The sequence below is a fragment of the Sylvia atricapilla genome, chromosome Z (genome assembly GCF_009819655.1).
Source record: "Sylvia atricapilla isolate bSylAtr1 chromosome Z, bSylAtr1.pri, whole genome shotgun sequence".
Taxonomy (NCBI): Eukaryota; Metazoa; Chordata; class Aves; order Passeriformes; family Sylviidae; genus Sylvia; species Sylvia atricapilla.
In genome coordinates, this window is record NC_089174.1 from 1,832,309 (window position 1) to 1,847,907 (window position 15,599).

Below are 15,599 nucleotides of genomic sequence, written 5' to 3' on the forward strand. Positions count from 1 at the left end.
AGTTGTCAGTTTGCTTCCTCTCATCCCTTTGTTTGTTTTACATGCTGACTGAGCTCTTGAGAGAATTTCACATGCATTTCTATTTGGCTTTTTATCACTCTTCTATAATGTACTTGGGGACCACCTCATGCAACAGGACTAAAGCAAGAGAGAAATCTGGTCCCAGATGATGCCTGAAATAAACATTTGGGACATTACTGAGCTGCTTAAGGTAAAATGGGAGGAAGAATGGTGAACATCATTCCATGTTTCTCTTTGCAGATGGTAGGAAAAAAGTTGCTTCTGCTATGCAGTTCTCTGGGTCTGTGATGCAACTAAATGCTCTGAAAGTCTTTTTGACTTCCAATAGATTTTCAAGTTTAAAAAAACCCATGAACTCAGACAACTCTGCCTTTCTGCAGCAGTCGGCCAAGTAAGGTTTTCATAACCTGAGTACTATGCAGCAGCATTTTAATGTGCATCCTTTGCTATGGCATCTTATTTTCTACAATCACTAACTGAGAACTACACAAGGAAAAATATCTGCAAGGCTATCAGCACATTAAGCTATTTGAGGAGTTCCTGTTGTTCCTAGTTTTACAACTGTGCAACTATGTCAACAAGAATTTCTTCTCATTGGAAACTGTCAGCTATGTCAAAAATTCAAGAGGGTTTTTTCAGCATTTTTAATGAAGATGCTTTTCAGGAATTTCAAAACATTTCCTCAGATTTCTGATGAAAGAATTCAGCTCAAAGCAGAAGCTTGTCCTTTTCATTAAGAAGGGGCTCATGCCATTCTGTCATTTGCTGGGGGGCATTTTTTCCCTTAGAGTTCTTCCTGTCACACCAAAAGAAGTGACCAACTCCACATCATTTTACCCTCCCTGCAGTGCTAGTCAATCCAGCTTGGGTATTGAAAAGAATGTTAAATTACTACAAAGGATACTTTTGAATTACTGCATGGAATAACTGAATATTTAGACCAGAAAGTGGTTCCAAGGTGTGCTGCAATAGGAGAATTCTAATGGCACAAGTTCACTGACAGATTCATATTCTTTTCAGCAATCTTATGAAGAACAGCCATGACCAACTCTTCAAAGAGGTTTCAAAAGAATACAGAAAAAAAAAAACACATTCAGAAATAATTCAAGGAAACTACTCAAGAAATAGTTCATTAGAGTCCTCTGAGAGTCCTTCCTGAGTTCATCTTTTTTAACACTGCATTAGTAAAAACTGCTGTTCTTATTCCAGAAATTCTCAGCTAGGAGTAATAATGCAAATAAACATGATTCTAGGATCAGAATTTAAATTTAATTATAATTTCTATAGAGGAAAACTCACATCTGTCTGCAACATGCAGTGCACTTTTAAAAGATATTATTGTGAAAAAGGTTCCTCCCCTCATGCTGTAAAGTGAAGGAGGAGCAATTCTTGTAATGGATTGTTATGCTTAATATATGTTTTAAATCATCTTCGTGCTATAAAACCATCCTATGAATTCCATGATATTGCACAAAGCATAAAAGAAACTGCCATTGCACAGTTTTAAACTTAATAAAAGCACAATAAAGAGTCAAGTAAGAATGTACCTTTCATTTGGGTTCCAAAGGTAAGTGCCAATTTTGCAAACAGCTCCGGGTCTTCGAATTTATCTTCTTCAGCTTTTACCCAAAAGCTGTTTTCTCCGATTTCTTGAGGTTCGATCTGAAAGGAAAACAGCATTTCTAGAGTCAGCAAGGAGGGTTTTCAACAGCCAAGTTAAAAACAAATGCTACAGAACTTCTGTGAGAACTGGGCTGAATGAGGTTTGACCCCGTTCTGGGAGGTTCTCTCCCTGCTGCCTTCTCTTCCTTCCTGCACAAACACCGTGAGCTGAGCTGCCCTCTGGCCACAAATGGACTTCTCCCATTCAGCAAGTTCTCCAAACACAACCAAATGGCAGCAGCTGGCTTTGAAAGTGTTCTAGTTCTCTCTTGGATCCTTTATAGAGAGTTCCCAAACTCTTCAGCACTTCTTCCCTGCTACCTGAGAACTGGATGGAACAACTTCCCAGGAAATTAACTATCCATGGGGACCTTGAGAGACTCAGTATGAGCTCCCTACTGGCCATTTTAAAGGAAGAAAATGCTCTGCAATACAGAAGCTGAAAGACAACTTGACTCTTCACGTATGACTCAGAACTGCTCTTCTCTTTCCAAAATATATTCCTCTAACAGTTTCGAACACACTAATTATTGTTCATAAGTCTGTTCGAATGCCAAGTAATTTCCAAGGGCTATTTCACTTCAAGATGACATGCAGGGAATTTAGCAATACTGCATGTGTCAGCCTCACTCCAACTTCCCTGCAACACCCTGGTCCTGCACCTTTCAGTCCTGCTTCAGCAGCAGCTCCAGGGAAGACATTTTAAAAAACTACCTTAATCCAACACTAATGGGCAAGACAGTAACAGCAAAAAGGACTAAATTAAACAGTAAGAATTTTATCCCTCAAATGATGGCTCCTTAAAAGTGATGATCAAACAGACTTTCCACTTTCTCAGTAGGCAGGAGATCTCTGGCACTGTTCCCAGAGCACTTAAGCAAAGCGTCCATCTGCAGCTCCTTCCCATTGTCACAGCCAGTGTTCACAGACACTTTAGAAATTATTCCTATAAACTCCCCAATGGAACTGATCACAGTGAAATTGGCTGCAATTACCAGCATGTATTATAAAATAAAAGCTTGCTTTTCTCTATGTTTACAGGACAGCAGTCTATGTCCCACAGTTACAAAACTCCTGCAATGCATTGTGATCCAGCCCTTTCTGCCCAAGATATTCAATTCCTCCTCCCACAACAAAGAAGGAAAGTTATCATTTATCCTTTTATGCAGATTATTTTATAAGAATTACAGAAAAAGTAAAGATTTTCAGACTGATTTTAAAATTTATTTGAATTAATACTCTAAAAACATGGCTGGCTGTCTTGTATCATTCTAGTCAAATATATTGAAAGCCTTTTTTTAAACTACAACAGCTAGATACACTTTCAGATTGTTTTAGCACATCCCCAAATATTTTGAAATCATTTGAAATCATTGAAGCATTAATTCTTATGCCAAAAGTAGTTATAAATTGGCATGCCATGCATTTCCACACAGGCTCTCTCAACCTTCTGGATTCATCTTCTGAAACTGGTGGAGTTATTCTGCTGTTTTTTGTTATCTCAAAGAAAGAGCCTTTTGACTACACAGAATTCAGAGGCACCACACAGCACTGAATATGTAAAAGTCCTCCTTTCATTTGCCTTGATGATTTGGTGATTTTGGTGCTTTTTCCTACACCAAACAACAACATATCAGTCGTATTTTATACCACTAAAAATCTGCCAACCACAACTTTAGAATGCAATGATTTAGTCTTGATAACAGACACAATTAGCCAATACTCCACATTTATTTTCTTTACATGGAAGGAGCAGTGGCTGATCAAAGAAAAAAAAAAACCACTGATCAAAAAGGGGGTTTAAGACAACACACCCCAACACACACCTGGATGTTTGCATAATTTCTCCTGTTAGAGAGGGACTGGATATACAGAGAGGCAAGTAATAACTGGGAACTGCTTTAAGGGTTTGCTTGCAAATCAGATTGTGCTTGCACTTTCCTGCTCAAGTAATGTTTATACTTTAAGATGGTTTTAAGAATGAAATGTGATTAAATACAACCATGTTAAGACACTGGAAGCTCATGGTGCCCAAACCTTCCCCTTGAGCAGTCCCATGGCTCCTCCCAGTGGCCACAGCCCTGCTCCAACACATCACTAATCGAGACTCGCCAACAAATATCTGGGATAAATAATCAACAAATAACATTAAGGCTGTTATCAGCAATCTCTGGACTCACAGTCACATTAAGCATCACCAATTTTAAAAGCTTAAGTTGGTTTGCTTTGCTAGGTATGTGTGCAAGCTGCTTTAAAAGAGTTTGGAGATAAAGAGATATCTATATACAACTTGATGCAAAGCTGCACTTCATGTCCACTGCACCTGATACAATGCATTGGAAGTAAGTTGGCTGCCTGGGATGCTTGGTACAACGAGTTCTGCCAAGATGATTTAAAAATCCATCGCTACCGAGAGTAACCGTGAAGTGAAGGAGGGGAAGAAACACCATCCCCACACCTCCTGTCATACCTTTGACCAGTTGATTCTCTTCATGGACACTTCCAGCTGATACTTCTTCTTCTCCTTCATCCCGTGTGGCAATGCTGGCACCATGGGGAAGGGGGCAAAGGGAGCCCCTCCAAGAGGGGGAGGCATCGGGGGCCCCCCAAAAGGCGGCGGTGGAGGGATTGCTCCACCAGGCAGAGGAGGAGGAGGAGGAGGTCCTGCTCCCCCAGGCAGGGGAGGAGGAGGAGGAGGTCCTGCTCCCCCAGGCAGGGGAGGGGGTGGTGGGATGGCTCCACCAGGCAGAGGAGGGGCTGGTGGAGGAAGTGATGCCCCAGGTAATGGTGGGGGAGGAGGAATTGCTGCTCCACCTGGCAGGGGAGGAGGAGGAGGAATGGTTTGTCCTCCAGGCAGGGGAGGAGGAGGAGGAATTGCTTGTCCTCCAGGTAGGGGAGGAGGAGGAGGAATTGCTTGTCCCCCAGGTAGAGGAGGAGGAGGAGGAATTGCTTGTCCTCCAGGCAGAGGAGGAGGAGGAGGGATTGCTGGTCCTGCACCAGGGAGGGGAGGAGCAGGAGGGATGGATCCACCAGGGAGTGAAGGCGCTGGAGATGGCAGAGCTTTCTCACTTGGGAGGGCTGGAGGTACTGCTGGGACTTCTGTCAGGCCTGGACCCTGAAACATAAAAGAGGAATTCTTTTCATCAGTGACAGGAGGCAGTTTGATACGAAACTGAACCAACCAGGATGGTTTTTCGCCAACTGCACCTCAAGAAAGTGAGAAATGTAACTGTTCTCCTATTTAAATGAGAAACAATAACAATAGATTATACCACGTACCATAAAGCTGCCAAGCAAACTGAATAACCTAGCATTGTTATAAAAACAAATTGTTTCAATTTTAAAGAAAATTTAATAGTAGCAGTAACATTTAAGTGAACAGAACAGCATTTTATTTCTAACCAATGCACAAAACATTTATCCCACTTAGGACACCCTGGCAAGCTGGGGCATCAGAGATGAGAATAACCATGCTGAATTTTAACAACACTCATCTGCTGCTGGAAAATCTCCCCCAGCAATCAGTGGAGCAGCTTTTGCAGTGCAAGAGGTCAGAGGACCAGAGTTGTTCATAACTATTCTGACACCTGGAGGGGTGGAGGGTGTGCAACAACCCACCCTGCTGTCTTTGAAATCTGCCTGAGGGTGTTTCTTTGGTGAGAGGAAAGAAACAGCAATCACAATATCCATTCTAATAAGCTCTTGCTAATTAATAAGGAAGAGAAATAGCAGCACATCAGACCATCAGAGGGGTGAGTGCAGCTACAAATAAGGGTCATCATATTCTGCAGGGAGCAAAACACTAGAAAAGGGAACAGATAGTAGAATTACATGGTTAATTAGCCAATGGTCAGCATTACTGTCAATGCCCTGTCATCTGTGGATAATCTGAACTGGAATCAAAAAAACAGGACTAACAATTAATTCAACTAAAAGTGCATTTTTAACTTTGCACGTGTTTCTTCAGCCCACAAGTTATAATACATGAAATGCTGCAAAACTTATTAAACAGACTGTCAAATTTCAGTGTAACACTGGCTTGTAGGAATTTGAAAGAAACATGACAATTGGCAAGAAGAAAGTAAGAACAGGAATGTTTGTGTCTCCACCTTAGTGCCCAAATAGGAAGTGAGATCATAGGCATTAAGACAGCTGAAATAAAGACAAAAAGGCAACAGGCAGACCTCACCTAGCATTGAAAGAGTACAAAACAAGCCAGACTGAGGCAATAGCACTAAATCATAATATCTGTTCATTTTTAAAAGGTATAAACGACCTGTCTAAAACCCAAAACTGGTGTAAAAACTAAAAAATAAAAAAGGCCTATATAAAATGTAAGAGTAAAAAATATATATAAACCAAAAGCCTTTAAAAATAAACACTTCCAAATCAAAAACTTTCTGCAAAACATACAGAAGAAGCAATGTGAAAGCATAAACAAATACCTGCAGGGGAAAAAAAAAAAAACAGGCTGGATGCAAGATTTTTATAGCCTAAGGAACACTTTTTCTCAATAAAGCAGGTACCTGTGACAGGTTGAATATACTACTGTTTGAAAAATGTTACCTCCATTAACTATCCTTAGTAACTTATGTTGGCTGCAAAACAAATCAATACACCTCTAACAGACATTCCAAACTCCAGAGAAACAAGGTACTCCAGACCAATTTCTTTTCAACTCCTTCTCAAAAAAAAAAAAAAAAAAAAAAAAAAAATCAACTCAGCTGTGGAATTAAATGCGGTATGTTTTATTACCTGGGTCCGGAGCTGTTTGACTTCTGTTTCAAGTTCTTTGATTTTCTCTTCTCGTTTCTGCAGCTCTGCTTGTGCCTCTTGTCGAGCTGTGAACTCTTCATCAAACTGTAATGATTTAACCAGTACAGGAGAGTTTGTCCAGTTATGCCCACACCAGAGCCTATACTGGCAGCAATTTCTTGAACAATATCAGAGCTGAGCAATTGATGCTCTAACTCTTTTAGCACCATTTTTCTAACGTGTTCCATTTTAGCATCACAATTTCTTCCAACAGTAAGTCAATGACAAAGAACCACCCAGATCCAGATACTCAGTTCAGGTTTTACCCTCCAAGAGAACACTGCAGAGTTCTCAAGCCAAACTCAAGTACACATCTATTGCAGCAAGCTTAAATTCATTAACAATATTAACAATATTTAAGCAGCAAGCTTAAATTTATTAACGATTAAATCTGCAATCATCATGTTCAAGAACATGTTCTGCCATTTGGCCTGAAAATGCCTACTTAGACCAGACCAGCAAAAAAAAAAAAAAAAAATTTTTTTTGAACTATTTCAATACACACCTCCATAACAGACGAACTTCAGCACTATTGCAGCTAATATAAGACATTCATTCATTTTTTTAAGTTTATACCTGCACTAAAGTTATTTAATTGTGACTATTTCAGGGCAGAAGAGCAACAAGTGGAATTTTTCCCATCAGTTATCAACAGCAGAGGAATACAGCTGAAGAGATGTACATTTAATGCTGCTCAGATGCTTTTGATTTCAGACTCAACTGCATCTGAGCCTTCCTCACACACAGAACCAGAGAGCTTTAAATATGAAAGCACATCCTCCCTGTGAGAGCCACTATTTTCCAGTTTTAGCTGGGAAACTGACTGTGTTCCAGTCAGGTTTCTGTTCTTGCACCCTTAAGAGAACCATGAGTAGAACTTACCTTTCTGGAAAATTCTGCTGCTTTCTTTTCACTCTCCTCTACTTTAGCTTTGTCTACACACGCATCTACAATTTAAAGAAAAGACCACACACAAGTCAAGTCAAACATATCCCAGCTCTAAGGTGCTTCCAATCACAATTACCCTGTGAGCCCATGACACAAAAACAACAGGCTTTTTTTTTTTTTTTTTTTTTTACCCTGTCTGATTTCATTAAAGGCTACAGCATTTGATCTGGTACTCCACAAGTACACCTGTAGCTTACATGCGTATTTCCAGAACACTGAAAAAAATTCACATTCAATGTAAATGTAGACAGAAGAACACAAAAAAAAACCCCAAGGTAAAACTGATTAAACAGTACAAACCAATAAGATGTGTAAAATTAATGTCCATCCTTCCTCTGTATTTAAAATCTGGGTCCATGCCACTGCTGTGCAGAACTATCTGTGACACACATTCTTCTATGATCTTGTAATACTGAGGTCTGAAACAGGAAACATTTACAAGACAATAAGAACATGAACAAGCCTTTATGCAATTAGGGAGGGGGGCAACTAACTCCTAATAATTGAATTCTACAACTGCCAGAAGAAGTATCAAGTTCAAACTCTTATTTGTTAATATTTTGGATATGGTGCCTTGACCTTGCTAAGACACTGTGCTGCACATAAGAGAAGTTTACACTGAAAAGACCAGATCTAAGGCAAGTGGGAGTATTTTCAATTATCAGTTGTACAACTTTCATGCTCTTTGAAGCGATGAAGGCAACAAACTTGAATAAAGAAAAAGTACCCAACAAGTTAAGAGGTTTTCGGGATGAGGGTGTTAGACTAACACAATTACACTATTAAAAACACTATTATATTTACCAAGATCTTTTTAATACTAACACGGAGCAAAAAGATAGATAACACATCAGTCTGAGAGTGACTTCTTAGGCAAGAGCTACTCAGTTTCCCAGGGTCTTAATTTGCATTCTTGCCCCTATTCCCCCAAAAAACCCAGCCTGGCAGCTGGCACTCACCGGACATAGTAATCATTCCTGATCAGAAGGAAATGTTGGAGAATCGACAGGAAGTAATTTTCAGAAGAAGTATCTTTCACCATATTATACAGCAGATGAAATACTTCGCTTACATCAGTGCAAACATTGTTAAGAAAATACAAGTACTTTAAAAACCAAAAACTTAAAAAAAAAAAAAAACAAACAAAAGACCAAAAACCCCACTGCAGCACAGAACAGCCACCCACCCAAACACTGCTCCCCAGACACTTCCCATATTGTTCGAGTAAAATCCCCCTACACTTTGAACTCCTATCCTTAGTAGATATGATTTCTTCCACTAAGATTGTGCACAGAATTTCTGTGCCCTGTTTAACAATTAGGACATGCTTCATTATCAATCGGAACACTCACACTACAGAGTTAATGTTTTAGAACTCTGCAAAAATATTTCACACAAAGCTTTGTTTCCACTCTGAGGTCAGCCAGGGTATTGGCAAACACACACTGGTCAATCATTCTCATTTCCTAATAATGACCTTTACTTGTAATTACCTGTTCTGCAAAGCACCAACATTAGAGGGGATGTTATATCCTCCCATTGATTGCCTCAACCTCCCTCTGCTTCTTCCTAAACTCTGCAAGCAGCCACTCTGAACCTGGGTAACTTTGAATTTCCTGCTCCTTCACAGCTAGAAAAGGTCCATATCTGAAGTGCTTCAGAATCTACCAGAAATTTTGTTCCTTTTATTATCAAAACTGATTTTTCTTCAACCTTACGATCTTCCACGGGTATAATTTTATCTCTTCATGTATTATGAGACAGAGTTTAGCTTAATAAATGTTATTTACGAAAAATTAATTCAGTTCCCAATGACTTACATTTGACATGCAAATTTAAGCACTAATTATCTAAATATTTTCTAACAAAAAAAGCAACTGGAGAGAAATCTGCTTGACAAAGCCCCTGGTAAGACACACAACTGAGACAAATAACCTGCACATAGAGCACTGTAATTTCCATTTAATAAAGTTCTCAAATGACACAAGTTATAACAGCATTTCCTTAAAGGATATTCCATTTCAGCTTTGATATCATTGAGACGATGTGACAGTTCAAAGTGGTCTTCATCTTTGTTCTCATCAAACACCTTCAGCTGAATATCAAGCTCGTCATTTTCCTTATCTTTCAAGGCCTGTTTTTCAAGGTAGAGTATATCTTAATTTTTCCTTTCTTAAAGCAAGAATTCCCCCCTTGAAGGATTGTATCATGACAAAGTATAAGACATTAACCTTTAGAACAGAAACAAGTTTTCACTCAGTACCCGAGCTTTTTTATTATAATGGTTCAACTGAGAAAAACTAAAGGCAAAATATCAGCTCACAGAGCAGGTATGGGCTACAGAACAAACAAGATTTCCAGATGAACCAATTTCTCCTAATGGGACATAGCAGTTCCTGCTTGTTAATGTCAGAGCTCCTTTTAAAAAACCACAACAGGTATATTTCAAAACATGGATTGACATGAGCTTAAGAAGCCTAAAAAACTGTAAAGAAGACTTGCTTACAATTTCTGTTACTCATTTAACCTAGACCATGGCATTAAAATGGTACAAGGAGAAATATAGAGGAGGGAAAAAAACCCACACAAGTGACCACTTGCTTTTTCTTTTAAGAAATACAGAGAATTGTCTTATTTCCCATAAGAACTAAGTTTACCTTCCTATCAGCCAAAGCACATAAAAAAAAGTTCCTTCCCATCCATTCATGGGAATGCAGACCACGACCGAAATGGAAATTTGCCTGGATTTGTCATGACTGGATGCAGCCATGTGTCAATTGTGCCAATTCCAATGCTTGAAAAGCAGAGGAGGAGGCTCTGAATCTGAGCAGATTAGGAGCCGGAGCTCTGGATCTCCCTCCTGACTCTTTTCAACACATTAGCTGTTCAACATTCTTAAAATAAACTGTTATCACCAAATATTAATTGATTTTACACTCATATCTGTATGACAGATGATGGTACACTCTCCAAAATTTTCTGTCATATCATGATTTGCTACAATTCAGTTTCTTTGCTACCTAACCCACCCCATCCTTAAAGTTTTTAAGTATTTATTGATTCTATAAAAAACCTTTCAACAGATTATTAAAAAAAACTAAAACCAAAAAGACTTGATTTCTTAAGGCTTTCAGATGTTCCACAGCAAATAAAGCCAGTAAATCATACTAATGTATTTAGATGATATAAACCCTAAAAATATACTGAAGAAAAAGTAAGATCAGAAAGTGTCTCAAGGCTGAATGAGCCAAAAATGTAAATAAGTTGTTTCTGACAAATTGACAATTTGAAACTTTACATCTTGAAAGTCATAGCAGAATAAATTCACTTTCAAACAAATATAAACATGTACCTAGTTTCTCTCATCTTTTGATGAGAGGGATGAGTACCTTAAATATACCTATTCCTGATGTAAGCATCAGAATGGTTTCTTGGCTAGGAGCTACAAATCTCTCCAGAAGTCAGAAATATTCCTGTCTGTGCAGCTGCATGAAGGCAGACATGCAGCCTCAGAATGAATTTCTGATTTGATTTTTCCTTAAAACGTCCCAATGCATTCTTAGCAGGCAGATTAAAGAAAAACAGATTTCACAGAAAACAACAGGAACAGCATATACAAAAAGTTAATCCAAGATTGGTTCCACAGCCAGATTCATGTTCACTGCATGTGCTTTGAGCTCATTATGCAGAATTTGGCTACTCTCATTTAATTTCTAATGTATTGACTTATTTTAACTACTATTCTGGTTCATACAGCTCATGAGAACTTGAATTTGTAACTCTGCAGGCCTGAAAGCAGATTTGGATTGATAATGTAACCTTCTGCACCTCCAATCCTTCACATCTGCTGTTCTAGTTTAACAGTTTGGTTATCTTCAACATTCATAGTGGACAGTGATCAATTCCTGGATAGAAATTACTTACAGGCAATATTTTCTTCAGGCCACAACGTAAAAACTCATTTCTCAAGTGTATCCTGAAATCAAGATCCTCAGGAAATGTAACAAGGGCGTTGATGAGCTGCATACATGCTACCTGTAATCAGAAATACAGAACGAAAATCAATACTTTCAGTCCCTGTTTCAGTGTAATTATAAAACCAAAGAGATGGATATTATTTATTATGCAGCACACACGCAACACTTGAGTTTATTTCAGCAACAGCAAATACTGCTCTGTTTCCATATCGGGATGCTTCTGCCGTGTCAAAATAGCACCATATGAATGATCATCACAGAACAACTGCATGGAATGGTTTGAGTGGGAAGGGACCTCAAAGCTCATCCAGTGCCACTCCTGCCATGGACAGGGACATTTTCCACCATCCCAGGTTGTTCCAAGCCCCATCCAGCCTGGCCTTGGGCACTGCCAGGGATCCAGGGGCAGCCACAGCTGCTCTGGGCACCCTGTGCCCACCCTAAAATCATGCACTAGTTTCTCCCAAATTAAAATTGCCCAATGTACCTCGTTCTCTATTTCCTCAGTATTCACCAGTTTGAAAACAAACTGGTTCTACGATAACTAAAAACTTTAAAAATCCCGCATCAGAACCACCCAACAAACACCCATACCCAAATTAGCCACATCACCAGGTGTTTTTTCCATTCCTGCAGAGTACTTCTGCAAAATGCCTGAAGTCTCAGGGTAGTGGCTAATGCTTTAATTGAACAGCTGTGCACTTTAATTGATTTATTTGGATACAGGTAGACAACAGCACAACACCAAAAGTGCTGACCCAAGTTAAAAGACTAAAATGGGACTCAAGGGAAATACTAAGTTTGGTAAAAGATGTTAACTGCAAATAGAAGTAGCTTTAGAGTAGGAAAAAAAATCAATAGCTGCAGAGGAAAAAAATCAGATAAAAAGCACCTTCCTGTTTTAATTACATTCACTATTTAGCTTTAATAAAACACCTTATGGAGTGTCAAATTTCTATTAAAACATCCTTTCAAAGGCACTCTCTTGCTAGAGCTGCATCTTCAGATAATGCAGTATCATCATGCTTGCTTGAATGATTCTTGTTATTTTACTACTATGACATGACTTAACAAGCCAAAGCACATGTCCAATCTGAAATTAATAGAGAGAAGAGGTGCCATCTGCTCTGATTGCTTCTGCCAGAGAGACTCTGCCTTAATGGCTTGTGCTAATACATTACCAGCAAAGAAGGATTTTGTCAGGAACAAGGTAATGAGTCTTGCAATAGTGCCTTCACTGAGGTATCAGGGAGCTTTGGGAGGGGGAGGCTGGCAGGAATGGTGGGTGGTGGTTGTTGTTTGCCTTAAATCAACAAGGTCATGGAGTAGGAGACAGCTCCAGAATGAATTCTTCAGTGAGAGCACTATTAACATTAGAATGTCGTCTGTGGGAACTTATTGGACATCATTAACTCATCAGCTCTGAAACTAGAGGTGCTGATGGTAAACACAGCATTAAGGCAACTACAGCTGATGTGTATTTGAGCCAAGACTGGAAAAAGGCATCCCAAGGATACCTGCTCTGCCTGTATTTTTCCATATCCTTCAGCCAAGGTAGCTGAAAAATACATTTTAGTACAAAATGTGCATAACTACTGTCTTATGAGAAAGTAATAAGTCAAAGTCATCCTTTATTAGGGTATTCAGCCACTTGGCTTCGATGCAAAAATGGCAGTACAAAAAAATCCCAACCAATTCCAATTAAAAAAAGCTTACATCTTAATAGCACCAAAACTCTGATGCCCACAGAGCATAAAAATACTCTACCCATGGACAAACAAGCAGCAATAAACATGATCTAAGTCATGACTTAGCAAAAACCACTGGCACAGATTATTTATTATTGTATTAAAAAAAATTTGGAAGCTCACTAGATTACCCCTCGAGAACCACTAGTGGCAGATGAAAGGCACATGTTGAACACACAAGGAATGCAGAGTCCTTGCTGACAAAAGTACAGATTACATCCTACTGCACTTCACTCATCCCAAAAAAGACCCTGCCAAAAATGGACACACCTGCCATCATCAGCATTTATCTGAATATTTAAGAGACCACAGGTACTGCTGCCTAAAATACCAGCATTAGGAATAGATTTATTACCTGAACATGACACCTAGCATCCAAGGAAAGAAATATCACTAATTATTCTCTTCACTAAGGCCAGGATTTCTTAATCCTGTTTCTGGGACAGGAAATGAGTTCCTTGGCCTCCCACCACTAACAAGAAGAAAACCTAGCACCAGTAGGCCACTGGTATTTATTTCTGCTCTTTTACTAACCACTGGATTAATGGTACTAAGAGAAGTCCTGTGTAAATTAAAGATCACCAAGCAATACCCAGTGCTCCAGCCTTCCAGCTGAAGCACACAGAAAGGCAGACTCACCTGCAGCTGGATGTACTCGTGGTTCTCCAGGCCTTCCACAATCTGAGAGAAACGTTCCTCCCTGTTGTGCCTTTCAGCAGCAGTTGTTATAGCACCTAAAAGCTTGTCCAGGCTACGAGAAAGACAAACTGTCAGAGGAGCACAGCACAGCAAACTTGCTCGTTTTAAACATACTCAGCCCACTAGTCACACAGCTCAAGACTTTAGTTTAAATGCATTTATCTACAGGAAGTTGAAAACGCTCCAAGAACCAAGTGTTAAAAATGTCTACAAGATTAATGTTGAAATAAGAAAAAAAGGTGAATAACTATATTATTGTTTCAGCCAAGCAACAACCAATGAGGAGGAAAAAGTCCCTAACCTTTGCAAGACTGTGTACTTATTAACAAGCTGACATGTTTAACGCTTGGAAATCCTAATAAATTGTCCTTTCAGAAATCAAAATATTTTAATCTATTTATTGCATAGAAGACATGAAGTTTGCCCATTTTAACCTTCAGTAAATAAACACAGTGGTGAATTTACAGGAACCATATGCAAAGTGATTATCTCTGTTTTAAAAATGTCATGGGCAAGTGCTAAATAACTCCAAGCTGAACTGCTGCAAAGCCCAGCTGTAAATGTAAACTTCTTGCTCCTGCAGCAGAGAGGTGATTTGTTCTTTCAAACCTTCCACTTCACCCACAGTGTGTATTGCCATTTGCTTTTCTCTGATTTAATACTGAATTTAACGCAACAAAACAGGTGAAGTCTCTTTAATTTTAAACCACATTATTAAAGACTTCATAGGTCACACTTGTTTCACTGACAGCCTTCCTCACTTGTGCCCAAACTAACAATTCAGAGGAGCACAAAAAAAAAGCTTCAATATCTCACTTACATGTTTTCCTCTCCAACAATGCAGATAGCAGAAAGTATTTTCACTGTCTCAGTCATCATGTGAGGCTGCTTTGGATCGATTGCTCTTGACAGCAACAAGAAACTTCTTTCATCTCCTAGAATCCTTTGCAAACCATACTGGGAGAAACAAAAAGCTCATCGTGAAAAGGTTGTGCTTGCCTGGGATACTCATCACCTACTTAATATCCTGAGGGATTCTCCCTACTCCTCCCACCCAGAAGGGGTTTGGCAACACTCGACCAAAACTCCACCAAAACCCCTGGCCATCACTGCTTGGGGACACAGGTCAGTGTCCCCAGTCTTGCATTTGAGGCTTTCTCCTGACTGAGAGAGACTCAGCTCCTCAGAGGACACCAGGACCTTGTAAAATAGTACCCACCAAAAGACAAACCAGATTTTATTTTCCATCTATATCTGAAACACCTCAGAAGTATGAAAAATCTGCTTTTCTCTCACTTCATTAGACATGCTCTTCTGTGAGTTATTTCTAAACTAAGTAAAAGTAATTACAAGTAACTTTTATGCAGTTTTACTTGCTTGGGGAGATAGATAAATACAAGACAATATTTTGCTATGAATAAAGCAAAATTACAAGTTTAACACATCAGCTTCTAGAAGATGCTCATACGCTGTAAACCTGAGTAACCTACATTAGAAACAAAAAAAAACAACTTACCCATGACTTACCAATTTAAAAATTGCAGCTAAAAAGATATCAAATCCTAGTCAATTTAAATCAGGTGAAAAGTATATTATATTAACAATCATGTATTGAAGCCTGAATTTGGAAAGTTATTTTTTTTCAATTTCAAGTAATTAATTTCCAAATTCACTTACTTTAAATTTATTCTATTGTTCTCTATCAAATATTTTATTTCCTAAGATCAAC

The 15,599-nt window shown here is 39.0% G+C and overlaps 1 protein-coding gene across 1 annotated transcript in view; it reads right to left on the bottom strand.

Annotated features, from left to right (window-relative positions):
* Positions 1-15,599, bottom strand: part of DIAPH2 (diaphanous related formin 2) — a 170,725-nt gene that overhangs the window by 127,067 nt on the left and 28,059 nt on the right. Inside the window, exons 9-18 of the mRNA XM_066338673.1 lie at positions 14,691-14,827; positions 13,811-13,922; positions 11,371-11,481; positions 9,462-9,580; positions 8,406-8,522; positions 7,747-7,865; positions 7,381-7,445; positions 6,439-6,543; positions 4,154-4,798; positions 1,569-1,683 (exon numbers count right to left, since the gene is read on the bottom strand). Of these exons, the coding sequence (XP_066194770.1) occupies positions 1,569-1,683; positions 4,154-4,798; positions 6,439-6,543; positions 7,381-7,445; positions 7,747-7,865; positions 8,406-8,522; positions 9,462-9,580; positions 11,371-11,481; positions 13,811-13,922; positions 14,691-14,827 (1,645 nt within the window). The remainder of the gene's footprint in view (positions 1-1,568; positions 1,684-4,153; positions 4,799-6,438; positions 6,544-7,380; positions 7,446-7,746; positions 7,866-8,405; positions 8,523-9,461; positions 9,581-11,370; positions 11,482-13,810; positions 13,923-14,690; positions 14,828-15,599) is intronic.